General features: G+C 37.7%; 1 protein-coding gene and 1 pseudogene across 2 annotated transcripts in view; one reads left to right on the top strand and one right to left on the bottom strand.

Annotated features, from left to right (window-relative positions):
• The window catches only part of ERCC5 (ERCC excision repair 5, endonuclease), a 31636-nt gene extending 26668 nt beyond the window's left edge, over positions 1 to 4968 (bottom strand). The window contains exons 1-3 of one of the 2 annotated variants that reach the window (XM_020972383.2): positions 4490 to 4968; positions 895 to 1070; positions 308 to 423 (exon numbers count right to left, since the gene is read on the bottom strand). In XM_020972383.2, coding sequence (XP_020828042.1) covers positions 308 to 423; positions 895 to 1070; positions 4490 to 4577 — 380 coding nt within the window. In that variant the 5' untranslated portion in view covers positions 4578 to 4968. The remainder of the gene's footprint in view (positions 1 to 307; positions 424 to 894; positions 1071 to 4489) is intronic. The other variant, XM_020972381.2, reaches the window with a different exon arrangement.
• A 355-nt stretch (positions 4969 to 5323) lies between these two features.
• LOC144454774 (large ribosomal subunit protein P1 pseudogene) lies at positions 5324 to 9478 on the top strand (annotated as a pseudogene).
• The last annotated feature ends 4167 nt before the right edge of the window (positions 9479 to 13645 follow it).

Below are 13645 nucleotides of genomic sequence, written 5' to 3'. Positions count from 1 at the left end.
CCAATAATATGGTTTTAAATATGTTACGCTAAATATGCTCTAAATAATCTCATTTGAGCCCTAAAAACAAACTTGTTTAAACATCCACAATAATTATTTTTACCTCCATGTGGTATATGAAGAAATAGACTCACAGAGACCAAGTGACTTGCAGAAAGGAGACCCTAAACCCAGGTTTTCTTACCTATCACACAGTACTACTCCTATTATACTGTGGTGTGGTCTACATACAAATTGGGAGCTGAAGCAAGGTTAAGTGGACAACTAGCTAAACCAATGATGTTACCTATTTTCAAACACATCTTACCTTTTGCCTCTTAAAGCAGTTTTGATAGCTTGTCTTTTTAAGAATGTCTTCAAAAGTTTTTCTGTAGTTTTCTTGGAGTCAGAGGATGCCAAATCTTTTCTTTGTCTTCTCTTAGCCTACAAAGAGACAGAGCTTTATGGCAGAGAACAAAATTGGATTTGAAATACCTTCAGAGCCATTCTGTAAAATACAAAAGAAAAATCTATCTCATTAATTTGTAAGTATTTGTTCTGGTTCTGATTGTTCTTTTTAATCACACCTCTCTGCTTTTCTCCATCACTGCCAGCCATTTTCATTGACTCCAAATGAAGGAAGGAAAAGGGCAAGAAAGAAAGAGCTGCGACAGTTTGTGAGGTTGATAGTTAGGAGGATGAGCAAGTTTAGGAAAAGTTAGACAGTAGGAGAAATAGAGATTGATCTGTGATCAGAAAAGGGAATTTTAGTATTCTACCACCTTAAACCTCAAACAATTACAGATAATAATGGAGTCTAGAGACGTGGCCACCCCTGGGTGGCTATGGTAGAATGGAAATGGAGGTCATGGGAGTTAAGGAAGTTGGGGATTAAAAAAAATAAACTGCACATACCAAAGTCTGTTTCTTCAACAGTGGTGCTTCTCCATCAAAAACAAAAATTGGACGAATTCTGAAAAATAACAGCTTGCAAAGTCGATGAAACAAAGTGAGAAGATGGGCATTTTCAACTGAGTTTCCATGTTTGTCCCTGACTCCTTTAAGTGCCTGATTCAACCAAATGCTAATATCTGTATGAATCATCAATGGAAAAAACTTTTGGAATTTTGAAATATACACTTAACACTCAATGGAAATCACTACAATCTGAAGATTTATTTATAATTATTTTAAATATAAAATCATTTAATTCTATTTGACCTTTTGCTACTATACACCAATTTTTAAAAATCATTTGTGAGACCAGAACCCAAAAGCCTAATTTTAATCAATTAATTTATATTCTTATAGAACAATGTTTTAAACTTAATTTGTTTATTAATAGTAATATTATTAATAATTAGTATTATTGTTAATATTAAAGCCAATTTATTACAAATGCAACATCTTGTCATTTTTAAAAAGGATCAGTGACATCACAAAATGTCTTGACTTCAAGCACGAACTGGATTTAAGTGAGGCACAACCGCACAACGTCAGAAGGCTCACCCTTTCTTCTAGAGTCAACAAAATCCATTGGTAGGACAAAAGTGAAGATGACTGGCAATGGCCCAGGATGCAGTAGGTGACCTTGGCATCTTCAATGTCTAACAAAGCACCTGCTTCAGCCACCTTCACAGGGTCTGGAACAATTTGTTCTCATTCGCCCATTCCACCAGGGAAAGTTATCACATGCTTGGGGTAAACATTCCCCTAATTCACAGACAGGTTTGAGACCTGCTGGTTGCCCTCAACTAGTTTAGCCTGCCAAGACAGTTTTACTGGGGTGTAGCCATTGCACATGCTACAGCTTCTTGGAGTCACAGGTGAGAGCTGGGAGATAGGTGAATACCAAAGACAGATGAGCAGCCCTGAAAAAGACTCAACAAGCCCTCACACCAGAGCTGTTAGTCCTCCCTGAACTCCCTACAGGCATAGGCAGGGAGGTGGGGCTTTCTCAGTGCAGGAGCTGGACAAAATAAATCACACACTGATTACTGGTAGGACTCTAAGAAACTTTATGTTCAATATGTGATCTCTGAAAATCTAGTTCAGTCTATTCTAATAATTCACTAATTTGCTAATACTGTATAAAATAAAGGAACTTATACAAATTACTGTTGTAGGAATAACTGATGACCTATAATTTCATGCAAGTCAGCACCTTCTCTGCATCTTAGTCTTAGAAAACTGCTCAAAGAACTAAGAAATCAAGTGACTTGTCCAGCATCACATAGACAGTATGTGTCAGAGGTTGAACTTTAACCTAGGTTGTTGTGGTTCTCAAGCCAGTTCTCTATCTACTACAATATACTACACTACAACATCTCAACTAAAGTCAATAAAAGTACAAAAAAGTTTAATTATATTATCCTAAGACTTAGATCTAGAAGTGACATTAGAGTCCACCTATTCTACTCCTCTCATTTTAGATAAGGTAAATAAAGCACAGAGTGACTTGCCTTAAGTTTCACAGGTAGTACTTAATAAACAGCAAAGCACATCAATTTTAAGCTTACAATTTAATTAAACTACGGAAGAATGCATAACTAAACTATAGATAAGGAAAAAATGGTCCATAAAATTAAATGAGCTGAAATATTTTGAGCAAGCGTTTCTAATTACACCAAGACTTAAAAAATCAAGATTCACTGCATCCATATTTCTATTTGAGGCTGGAAATGGTATGTGTTTGTAGCAAATTAATGTACCATACTAATAAGCCTGGGCTCTACAAGATTATATGACACTCTAAAAAAGATAGCAAATAATCCTAGGTGGCTATATTCCTACAACCAGGTCTACAAAAGAATCGAAGAGCTGAAACTTATACAGCGCTCTAAAGCATTAAAAAAAGCACTTTCCTCACAACACTACTGTGAAGTAAGTGGTACAAAGAGTATCTTCATTTATAAAATAGCAAACAGATTCAGAGAAGTTGTCCCGATCACAAAGTTAATAAAAATGAAATCCAAGTCCAGCACCTTTCCTAATGTCACAATATCTCAGCAGAGTTAACAAAAACCACAGCAGCAGCAGTATCATTTAGGATCATCTAAGTCACTTGAAAGTGAATGAAATCACAAAATCTGAAAGTGCCTCAGAATTCATCTTATCCCACTTGTACTTTTACAAGAATTACCTCTATAATTTCTCTATCAAATGGTTCATCCAGTTGGTACACGAAGACATCTACTAAGAAAGAAGCCATTACATCCTAGGGTCATTCTTGAATAACTCCAACTGGAGTTATACTGTAGATTCTTTGCAACTTTCACCCAATCCTCCTAGTTGTGTAAACTGTCCATTTAATTCAGTAAGACTGGCTATTCCTTTCACAAAGGAAGTCCTAAGCAATCCAAAAATCAATAACTTGAGTATGGTAGTTGCTTTAGTTTTATTCTTAATCTGACAATTTGTTGTTCAGGGAATCAGAATATACTCTTTATGCTTTTTCTCTAGTTTTATGCACTGACCTGTCCTAGTGAAGCAAAATGCAAGATGAACTTTCCCGACTACTAAGTTAATTTTTTTAAATGAATGACAATAAAGAATAGTGTCTTCATTTGCCATTTTTAGCTTTTAAGGAACTTTCCTTCATGGAGGACTTAATCTACAATGCTAAACAAAAACCACCAAATGTGGCAATACTCACGAATGAAACATTTCATCCCTTTCTAAGCAAAGCACCACTGCTTTGCTTTTAAAATAAATAAGCTAATAATATTATTTCTCCCTCTCCCAGATATTTTGGAGGGAAAGCAGTGGCTCTAGAATAAGAAGACCTGGGTTCAATTCCCACCTCTAACATTATGTTTGACATTAGGCAGTCACAATCTCCCTGAGCCTCATTTTCTTCATCTGTAAAATGTGGGAGTTCAAGTAGTTAGCTCCTGATGTCTGTCCCTTGCAGCTGTGAAGTAAAGATCCTATGATTCATCAGAGATAAGTTGAGCAAATCTACAATCATGTAATCTTGGTGCAGTGTAAAGAATTCTGAGCCTAGATTTACAGGGATGTAATTTAAAACTAGCTTTCCGCCACTTACTACCTGTGTAACCTAGGACAAGTCACTTAACTTCTCTGAGTCTCTCTTTCCAAACCCGTAAACTGAGGAAGGTTTGAACTCTATGACCTCTAAGGTCTCAGCTCTAGATCAATGATTCTCACAAATGGAAAGCAGCAGGTCTGATATTAGGATGTAAAGAATGCTTATAATCCTAACAAGTCACAGATATCATTCGTCGTTCGGTAAAATATCATTTGTCCAGGAGATAATAACCAATTAGTATTTATTAAACATCTATTATATGCTAGACACTATGGTATGCAGTAGGAATACAGAGTTAACTAAATCAGGATGCAGCAAACAGCATTGTAGGATTTTGCGGTTGGAAACGATCTTAAAGACCTAATCTAAACTTCTTTCATAAACGATGCAGTGGTACAGCTAGGATTCAAAGAAAGCATTCCCCGCCTCACAAAAACACAACGATAATTTTAAGGATACCAACAGCAAGAATTTTCCCTTCCAGCGTTTCTGGATTTATCTGTCTTCCCGAACACTCAAGCAGCTTCCAAAGTCCCTGGACTCCCATTGCGCCTGCGTTTTCTCAAATCAGCTGTAAGGAACCCAACTTGTCGGAAACGTCGGCTTCCTCGAGAATGACAGAAGAGCACGCGTTTCGGTTGTTGGAGATTCTAACTTCCATGTTCCCTTCCAACGGGTCAAGACGCTGTCAGGCACTGGCTCCTGAAGCAGGAAGGAGAAAGGAAGAACGCAGCGGCCAACAGGGACCAACCTCCAGGCCCACGCCTAACCTCGAAGTTACCCCCGGCTTCTCCTGGTGCACGAGAAAAGAGAAAAACCCTCCGGCCTAAGAAATGGAACCACCCCTTCCCGGGCGCAAGTTGAACGAGTCCTTATTCGGCCCCTCACTCTTGGGTTCGACTGGGAAGAACCCAGTGACCACTAGGCGTCCCCAGCATCTCACCTTCCAACTGGCCGCCAGCGACCAATCAAAGCAGCCGGAACTCGACTTCAGCCCAGAACTTCCGACTTCCGCAAGAAGTCACGCCCTTCTTTGTTCAGGAAAGTCCCGCCTTATCACTTCCACTAGTCCAATCACTACCTGCGGTCGCAGGTTACGTTACGTCAGGCAGAAAGACGAGCAGACGCAGGGGACACGCAGAAGCTTCCGGAAGAAGTTGCGGACGCACCTCGCTTCTACCTATTGTGTGGCGCCGGATATGGACTCTCCCCAATCCCGCCCTTCCGTCGGCCCTGGAGCCGTCAGGTGCTAAATTCCGTGTAGCCGCGGGCGGTGGAACAGCCGAGATTGCAGTTAACAATGGCGTTAACCAGGGTGGATTCACATTCCCCGAGAGACCCCTCGCCAGTCCGAGCTGCCGCCCGCTGCTTGGCATCCTTATTCTCCTTCCACTCCGCTACCTTTCCTTTCTTCCTCGTTGTTCCAGTACCACTCCACCTTCCCCCTGTAACTTTTACGTTAAGCTCTTCGCGCACTCACCCCTAGAGATTGTTTTCATAGTAAAATTACCAGCCTAATTTCTCAGTTCCTCGAGGGTGGGGACGTTGTCTCATTCATTTTTGCTTCACCCCACTCCCCACGCTTGGCCCGGTACCTAGCGCTAGCCTAGTAGGGCGGAATGAATGTCTCCTTCATTTAAACATAATAATGAATGAATATTTCATTCGTTTAAACATGATGTAGCACTCCTTTGGAGACAATCGCTTCTAAAGTTTTTTGTACGTAAGCTGATGGTTGAAATGGAAGGAAGACAGTCAAAAAGAAATGAGGATTTTTACAAAAGGATCTTTATAGACATGTACATTAATATTACAACAATAACATGGAAAAAAGTTTTTCCGCCTTTTTAAAAGGAATGGACCTGGAGGAGGCAGTTATATTTGGAAAAAAGAAGCTGATGTAAAAACAAAAAGATAGCAATGATTTTTTTTCTGTTTTAGAAGAAAAATTATTTTAGCCCCTTTTTCTAGTTGGAAATTTTCGCTAAACAAAATTTTGAGGGCTGAAATGGTTTAAGGTCTGTTTCTACCAATGTTATTGTAAAGGGTTTTTGTCATCTATGCTACCCTTATTACTGTCTGCATTAAGAAGCATTTCTTATGTGCTTCTTTCCAATTTGTTTGCAATGTTTTCTGTGGTATTTGGAAAATGAAGGTGATGTAAAAAAAGTAGCAGTTGACGCTTTTTACAAATTTTATAAGAAAAATGTATTTTAGCCTCTTTTTCTAGTTGTAAATTACTAACTAGGCAGCTTGGTAGTGCAGTGGGTAGAAGGCTGGACCTGGAGGCAGGGAGACTCATCTTCTCCAAATCTGGCCTCAGACACTGGTTGTGTGACACTGGCTGTGTGACCCTGCGCAAATCTTAACCCTATTTGACTCAGAGTTCCCTTCACTCCTCCGTCCTTTTAGGGATAGGACTCACTGATTCATTCCTTTCTAAGCCCACCTTCCCCCCCCACCCAAAAAATGTCTTAACCTTCCTTTGTTTAGAAGGTATATAAACTCTCCCCATCCATTACTTGATTTTCTGATCAGCACAGGCAGGACAGTTCCCATGTGAATGTTTTTTTCTTCCCTGCTTAATAAAACCGCTTCTTTAATTTCAGAGGCATCTTCTTCCTCTGTTTTTTCTTTTGTTTTTTTGTTTTGTTTTTCTTTAGGGAAAGGGGGGGATTTAGTTCTCAAGAACTGGCCTTTGTTTTCTCTGGGTAACTTCCCCTTTAGGGGAAAGAAAGTTTCAATTCTCGGAAGAGAAAGTCTGCCTGGATATACACCACCAACGAAGAGGAAGTCCTTTACCAATATGCTTTGGGGCTGAGTTATATTCATACATATATTTAAACCTGGAAACACTGTTCATCTGGTCCGAACTTTTCATCTTACAAAGCCCAGCAAGGTTAAATAACTTACTGTAACACACAGTAGGTGGCAGTCATTATTCAAAGCCATCTTTTGATTCAAAATCCAGTATATTCTCCATTGCTCTAATCACCTTCAGTCTTTCAAATATGGTTTTTCAATTATGGAATCCTGGATTAAGCCAAAACCCTTTTGAGTACTAGACCATATCAGGGAGATTTTGATTATTAAACAAGTGATCCATACCATTTTTTATCAAAATATTAAGTCCTATGAATTCTACAGCTATCTATAACTGCCCCAGAAAGTGCTAATTAATCTAAATTAAGGTCCTAGAGAAGATCATGTATTTAACGTGAGTGAACCTATTTATTCTAGGAATAGATAAGATCAGTTTTTTAAAGTAATTATATATTTGTTCTTTGGTTTATTGCAACAAGACAACTACTATATTTGATTCAAAGCTTTCCTCTTTTAACAAGGATCTTTTTTCTTTGCTCTTTGTCTATTTACTTAGGGAAATTTGAGATAATTCCCACCACCAATGTATGTCAGCACTTACTCTACAATTTATAATATTAGTTGTCTAGAGTAATGAGTAAAGTAATGAGGTTAAGTGAGTTTCCCAAGGTCAAATAACCAAAATCATAGTCAAGATGAAATCCACGTTCCTGCTTGATCCTGACTTGAAGGGCATGTCTATGAACTACACTCTAATTGCCTCTATTTTTGCCTATTTAGAGTAGCAAAAAAATTAACTACTTCATTTTTTAATGTAATTTATAAAAACTTGAAACAATGATTCATGAGAAATTTTGTGGAAATCCTAAATTTCATAGCTATAGGAACTTCTAATAAGAACTGCATTTTATCTATAACTTCTAGCCTTAGCACATTCAACTAATAAAAACTAAGTATATTAAATGTTTTAAAACAACATATTAAAAATTCACTTTTGACTTGAAGAAACAGACTCAGTTTCAAATTATGTGACTCAACTATTATGACTCAAGGTCACATAAGTAACAAAAGTAGCCATCAGGATTTGAGCCTAAATTCTCTACCCCAAATCTACGGTTCTTTCCACTACACTGCATAATGAAAGCTATTGATATACCCTAGTGTATGGTACACAGTAGTAGGGCTTTGTTGCACTGATCTTAAAGGATGCTCTTTGAAGAATAATACAGTATTGGGGCAGCTAGGTGGTACAGTGGATAGAGCATTGACCCTGGAGTCAGGAGGACCTGAGCTCAAATCTGGCTTCAGACACATAACACTTACTGGCTGTGTGATTCTGGGAAAGTCACTTAACCCCAATTGCTTCACCAAAGAATAATACAGCATAAGAAATGTTTCTGCTAACTCCTATTTATGTAATCACTTTCTGTGGTAAAAGTACAGAATTCAACTGCATGCTATTGAACTTAATTGTGGCCTCCTAACTAGCTAGCCTATAAACTATTTTGTATCACAGTGTTAGAATATTCTTAAAAGATCACTCATGTCACGTATCTACTCAAAAACCTCCATTCTCATTGTTACCAATTTGTGAATTGTAGAAAATGTAAGTTCCTGCCCTTTTATTTCAGGAGCCTCTTGGAGTAAATCAAATAAATTAATACTTCCCAATTGGCTCTGTAAGATGCTTAGTTCTTCCTCGGAAGCTAAGGGTGAATTGGAGTGAACCCTCATTTCATCAGGCAACTAGCACCACTACAAACAAGTCTCTCCTCATCCTTCTGCTGAAATGGCCTTCTCCGAGCTCACTTGCATCTACTCTGCCCTCATCCTTCGTGACGATGAGGTTTCAGTCTTGGAGGATAAAATCAATGCCCTCATTAAGGCAGCAGGTATAAATGTTGAACCATTCTGGCCTGGATTATTTGCAAAGGCCCTGTCCAATGTCAACATTGCAAGTCTCATCTGCAATGTAGGAGTTGGTGGACCTGTCCCAGCAGGTGGTTGTGCTGCCCCTGCTGGAGGGGCATCTCCTGCACAACTGCCGCAGATGAGGAGAAGAAGAAAGAGGAAACAAAAAAAAGAAGAATCCAAGGGGTCCAATGATGACATGGGCTTTGGTATGTTTGACTAAATATTTTTTGTAACATTAAATAAAAAGCTTAACTCAATAAAAATAGCTCCCAATTTCCAAACTATGCTTGACAAACTCAAGATTAAAATGTTATATATACTGGATGATTCACTGGATGATGTAATGTACTTGATGATTCACTATGATTTGTAATAAATGAACATCTATAGATTCTGCTCAGAGCACCTAGAATGCTGTGGTTCATGCTGAGGAAAATGCTAAGAAAAATAAGACATCTCACTACATTCAAAAGTCAATCTAAAACAAACTGGCCCCAACTCATCTTTCCAGCCTTATCACCCACTACTCCCCTATAAGAACCCTATTTAATTATGTGCACCAGGGGTATCAAAGAAGAGTCCATGATACTTCTGAATGCAACCCAAACCAGATTAAGTGTAACTGTAATTAAACATTGTGATTGTAAATGTAATTGAGAAATACTTAAAATAAAAATACAGTGCATTCTATTGAATAAATCTATTCATATATATTCGTGTATACTTGTATGATTATAATTAATATAATAGAATAATATTCAATACTTCTATTGAATAGAATATAGATAATGCTAATATGTGGTTTTCTAAGTCAATATGCAGCCCACAGGGATCTTTATATGCAGTTTATGACCTTCTTTTGAGTTTGACACCAGTGATGTACACTATACTACTTACTTGCTTCCAGAGCATAACTAGTAACTCTGGGCATTTGTTCAAGCCATCCCTACATTTGGAATGGTCTCTGTTCCTCAATCCCAGCTCCATTTATTGTCTTACCTGAGAGCAAGTGTAACCTCCTCCATGAAGTATTCTGTGATTACTCTGGCTGAAAATAATCACTCTCTTCAGTACTTTGTAGCATTTTTCAATATTTATCACATGCTGCCTTTTATTATGGTTAAAGGGCCCTAAATATTAATAGCCCAATTCTGTTCATTTGCAGATGAGGAAATTGAGGCCCAAAGAGATAATGTCATAGATTTTGAGAAAAAAGCACCCAGCTGACGAGATAATTTAATACAACCCAATCACTTAATAGATGAGCAAATCAAGATCTAGGGAAGGTAAGTGACTTACTCAAGGTCACATTATAAATGGCAATTGAGACTTGAACTTTGATTTCAAATTCAGTTCTCTTGCTGCTGCTAAATGTGGTCCTATCTATTCCAGTGGATTGAATGCTTATTAAGTGTAGAACTTTGTCTTATATACCTTTGTATGAGTCAGTGCCTTGCTCAACAATTTTTTTAAATGAATGAATGAAAATTGTAGGCTGATTGAGATTCATTAAATGGGAACTAAACCTTTTGATAAATCTCTGGATTGCTACACAGAGGTATGTTTTTGAGAAGATATTTTTTGAAGTTTTATGACTAATCTGGTAAGGTCCAATCATAAAGAAATCTCCCAAAACATAACAATGGAAAAGAGAACAAGTAAAGAATATGGTGGAACTGCGAATTTTGCTCAAAAATCTATGTAAAAGAATAGAATGATTAACTAAGGTCTTCAAGAACTACAATACTTCCTAGACTTAAAGCATTTCTTCATTATGAAGTGTTCTTTTTTTTCCCTAAGAACAAATAACTTAGAGAACATGTAATTTATTTGGAAAGAAATGTCTTTTTTTTTTTGCATATTGCTCAAAAGATTCTCCCAGAATGTGTGGGATGACAGGTATACTAATGTACTGTTGTTGGAACTGTTGGATTGTTACAGCTATTCTGGATGTGTTTGGTATTAGGCAAAAAAAGAGACTAAACGGTTCATACTGTTTATTATGTTTATATACTGTTTATTATACTGATCATTATCAAATCACAATTTCTCATCCATAAGATGGGAATGCCAATACATCTAGTGAGCATATAAGAAGGTCAAGGACAGAAACAAATGTCCATGGCATAGTGGAAAGTGTTTTGGATTTGGAATTAAAATACCTAGGTTCAAATATCACCCCTGCCACCCATTATCTATAAGCCATTGGATGAGTCACTTCAACTCTGAAATCTTGAAAATGAGATTTTTTTGAGAATTATTTGTTAAAAAAAAAATCACTTAGCACAGTGCCTGACACGTAGTAAGTACTATATAAATGCTTGTTTCCTTTCCTTTCCTTCCCCTCAGTTTACTGTAAAACGAAAGGACTAGATAGATTGCTTCTAAAGACCCTTCTCGCTCAAAATCTATGATCCTAGGAATAGGGATTGCACCTGTGATATATTGGTACAGACAGTTCCCAGGTAAGTAAATTCCCAGTGCAACTTGGCACATTTTTTGGAACATAGTCTTAGAGATTTGCCCAAAGCATTGAGAAAATAAATGACTTGCCCAGCATCACACAGCCTGTGATCCAGGACACGTATTCAAAAATATATATGGCAGCACTCTGTGGTAGCAACGAATTAGAAACAAGGTGGGTGCCCATCAATTGGGGAATGGCTGAAGAAATGTATATGAATGTACACGTAGATGAACATAAGGAAACATCATTATGTAGTAAAAATGAATAAGGAATTTTGTAAAATGAGGGAAAATTTATATCAGTTGATACAGAAATAATCAGAACCAAAAGAACAATTCACGGTGACTAAACTAATATAAACTGAAATAGCACTAAAAGGAAATAACTGTAAAATTGAAAAATCAATGATGGTCCATAAGAGTAGACAATGAAGCCTCGCTTCTCACCGCAGAGAAGTGGGGGTGCAGCTTACTTAAGATGCGATCATTGTATTGGGTGTTTTGCTTCATTTTTTTTTTTGTCGGTTACAAAGATGGATACAATTTGGAAATGAGTATGGGGAGACCTTTCCAGAAACAATTGTTATGTAGAAATAAAAATGGCATTAATAAAACTTATTTTAAATTAATTTTAAAAATTGGACAAGATGAATAAATAGGTAAGAATCAGTAGCAATTTGAACATCCTCACCTGAGTGATACCGTATTCTAAAAAGCAACATAGGCTAGTGGAAAGAGCACTAAACTTGGAGTATAGGTTTAAGCCCTAGGTTTTTACTTATTTGTTTGTTTGTTTGTTTTGTTTATTATCTACATGATCATTACCAAATCACAATTTATCATCCATAAGATGGGAACAATAGTCCTTACAATCACATATTTATAAAGTGCCAACTATGTGCCAGGCATTATACTGTACTCTCTTTCTTATAGGATAGGAATGATTGAATGAAAATGTGAAAGGCACATTTTAACCATGGGGGACTTTACCAATGTGAGCAATAATTACTCTTTAGTCTCACAGTTTCTCTATTTTAACTCTTTTTCTTTTTTCCTGTTTTTGCTCAATTGAAATAATGCATTGTGCTTTTTAACAATCATTCCCTTTTATCAAGTTCTATAGAAATGTTATTAGTTATGCCTCATAATAATACCTTCCTAGATATTTTCTGTTGTTGTTGTTGTTCATTTGTTTCAGTTGTGTCTGACTCATTGGACCCCATTTGGGTTTTTCTTGGCAAGGTTACTGGAATGGTTTGCCATTTCCTCCTCTAGCTCTTTTTACAGATGAGGAAACTGAGGCAAACAGGGTTAAGTGACTTGCCCAAGGTCACACAGATATTGTCTGAGGTCAGATTTGAACTCAGGAAGATGAGTCTTCCTGACTCCAGGCCTAGCACTCTATCCACTGCACCACCTAACTACCCTTCTACATATACACCACATATTAAATCATGTCCCCTAGAACACAATTAACATTAGATAAAAGCCAGATAAATAATATGTTTAGCCTATCATGTGGCCTTTAGTTTCCCTAGTAGTGCTGATGGAGTGGTGGGACTTGGACCCCAAAAACCCTAAGACCATTTCTCCCCCTTCCCTTGAGAGAAAATATTCCCTTGTTGCAAGCCTAACTCTAGAATTCCCTTGTCAGGACAGAGTCAGGGTGCCTGCCCAAGGATCTTGTCTCTGGTGCTTGCCCAAGGTCCATGCCTCTGGCAGCTAAACAAAAAACTGTCTTTTCTCCCTCAACGTTTGGTATACTCCCTACACTTTCCCATCCACAGCTCCCAAAGACACCTGAACCCTTAGATTATCTAATTAGCATCCTTGGCATTCCTTTCCCATGCCCCTTTTCTATATAACTTCTAGATTTACCTCATTAGGGTGCAAGTTCCCCAAAGGGGAATTTTGCCCACTTCTATTGGTGTTATAATAGGCTGTCTCATGACTGAAAGAAAGCTGGAGCAAGTGAATTCATTCCAGGCAACTCTGTCATGGCATTCTTGGGGTCCCAGCATGCCAAACCTCTACCCCTAACCTCTTCAGTGCCTCTATAAAAGAACTTCAGCTCTTTGGTCAGAACTAGTTAGGCAGACACAAATAGTTGAGCAAATTATTATTATCGTTGTTATTTTGGCTCAGATCTGTGATTTCATCTGTGTAGGGAATTCCTAAATGAGTAAACTCCTGCTGTTATACATCTGCAAATGTTCTGAATCTTAGGGTCTTAGAAATCTGCCTGGGGCACTGAGAGATTAAATTACTTGCCCAAGATTACCTAACCCATATGCATCAGTAGCTGGACTTGAACCCAGGTCTTCTTGACTCAGGCAGTTCACTGTCTATTACTAAACTAAACTTCCGGGTTATTGAATGATAAATGCCCAAATTCACAAATATTCACATGAC

Source organism: Phascolarctos cinereus, unplaced genomic scaffold, assembly GCF_003287225.1.
Source record: "Phascolarctos cinereus isolate Bilbo 61053 unplaced genomic scaffold, phaCin_HiC Scaffold_7;HRSCAF=346, whole genome shotgun sequence".
In the NCBI taxonomy this organism is placed as follows: Eukaryota; Metazoa; Chordata; class Mammalia; order Diprotodontia; family Phascolarctidae; genus Phascolarctos; species Phascolarctos cinereus.
The sequence above is the reverse complement of the archived record's forward strand: the minus strand, read 5'-3'. Positions and strand labels throughout refer to the sequence as shown.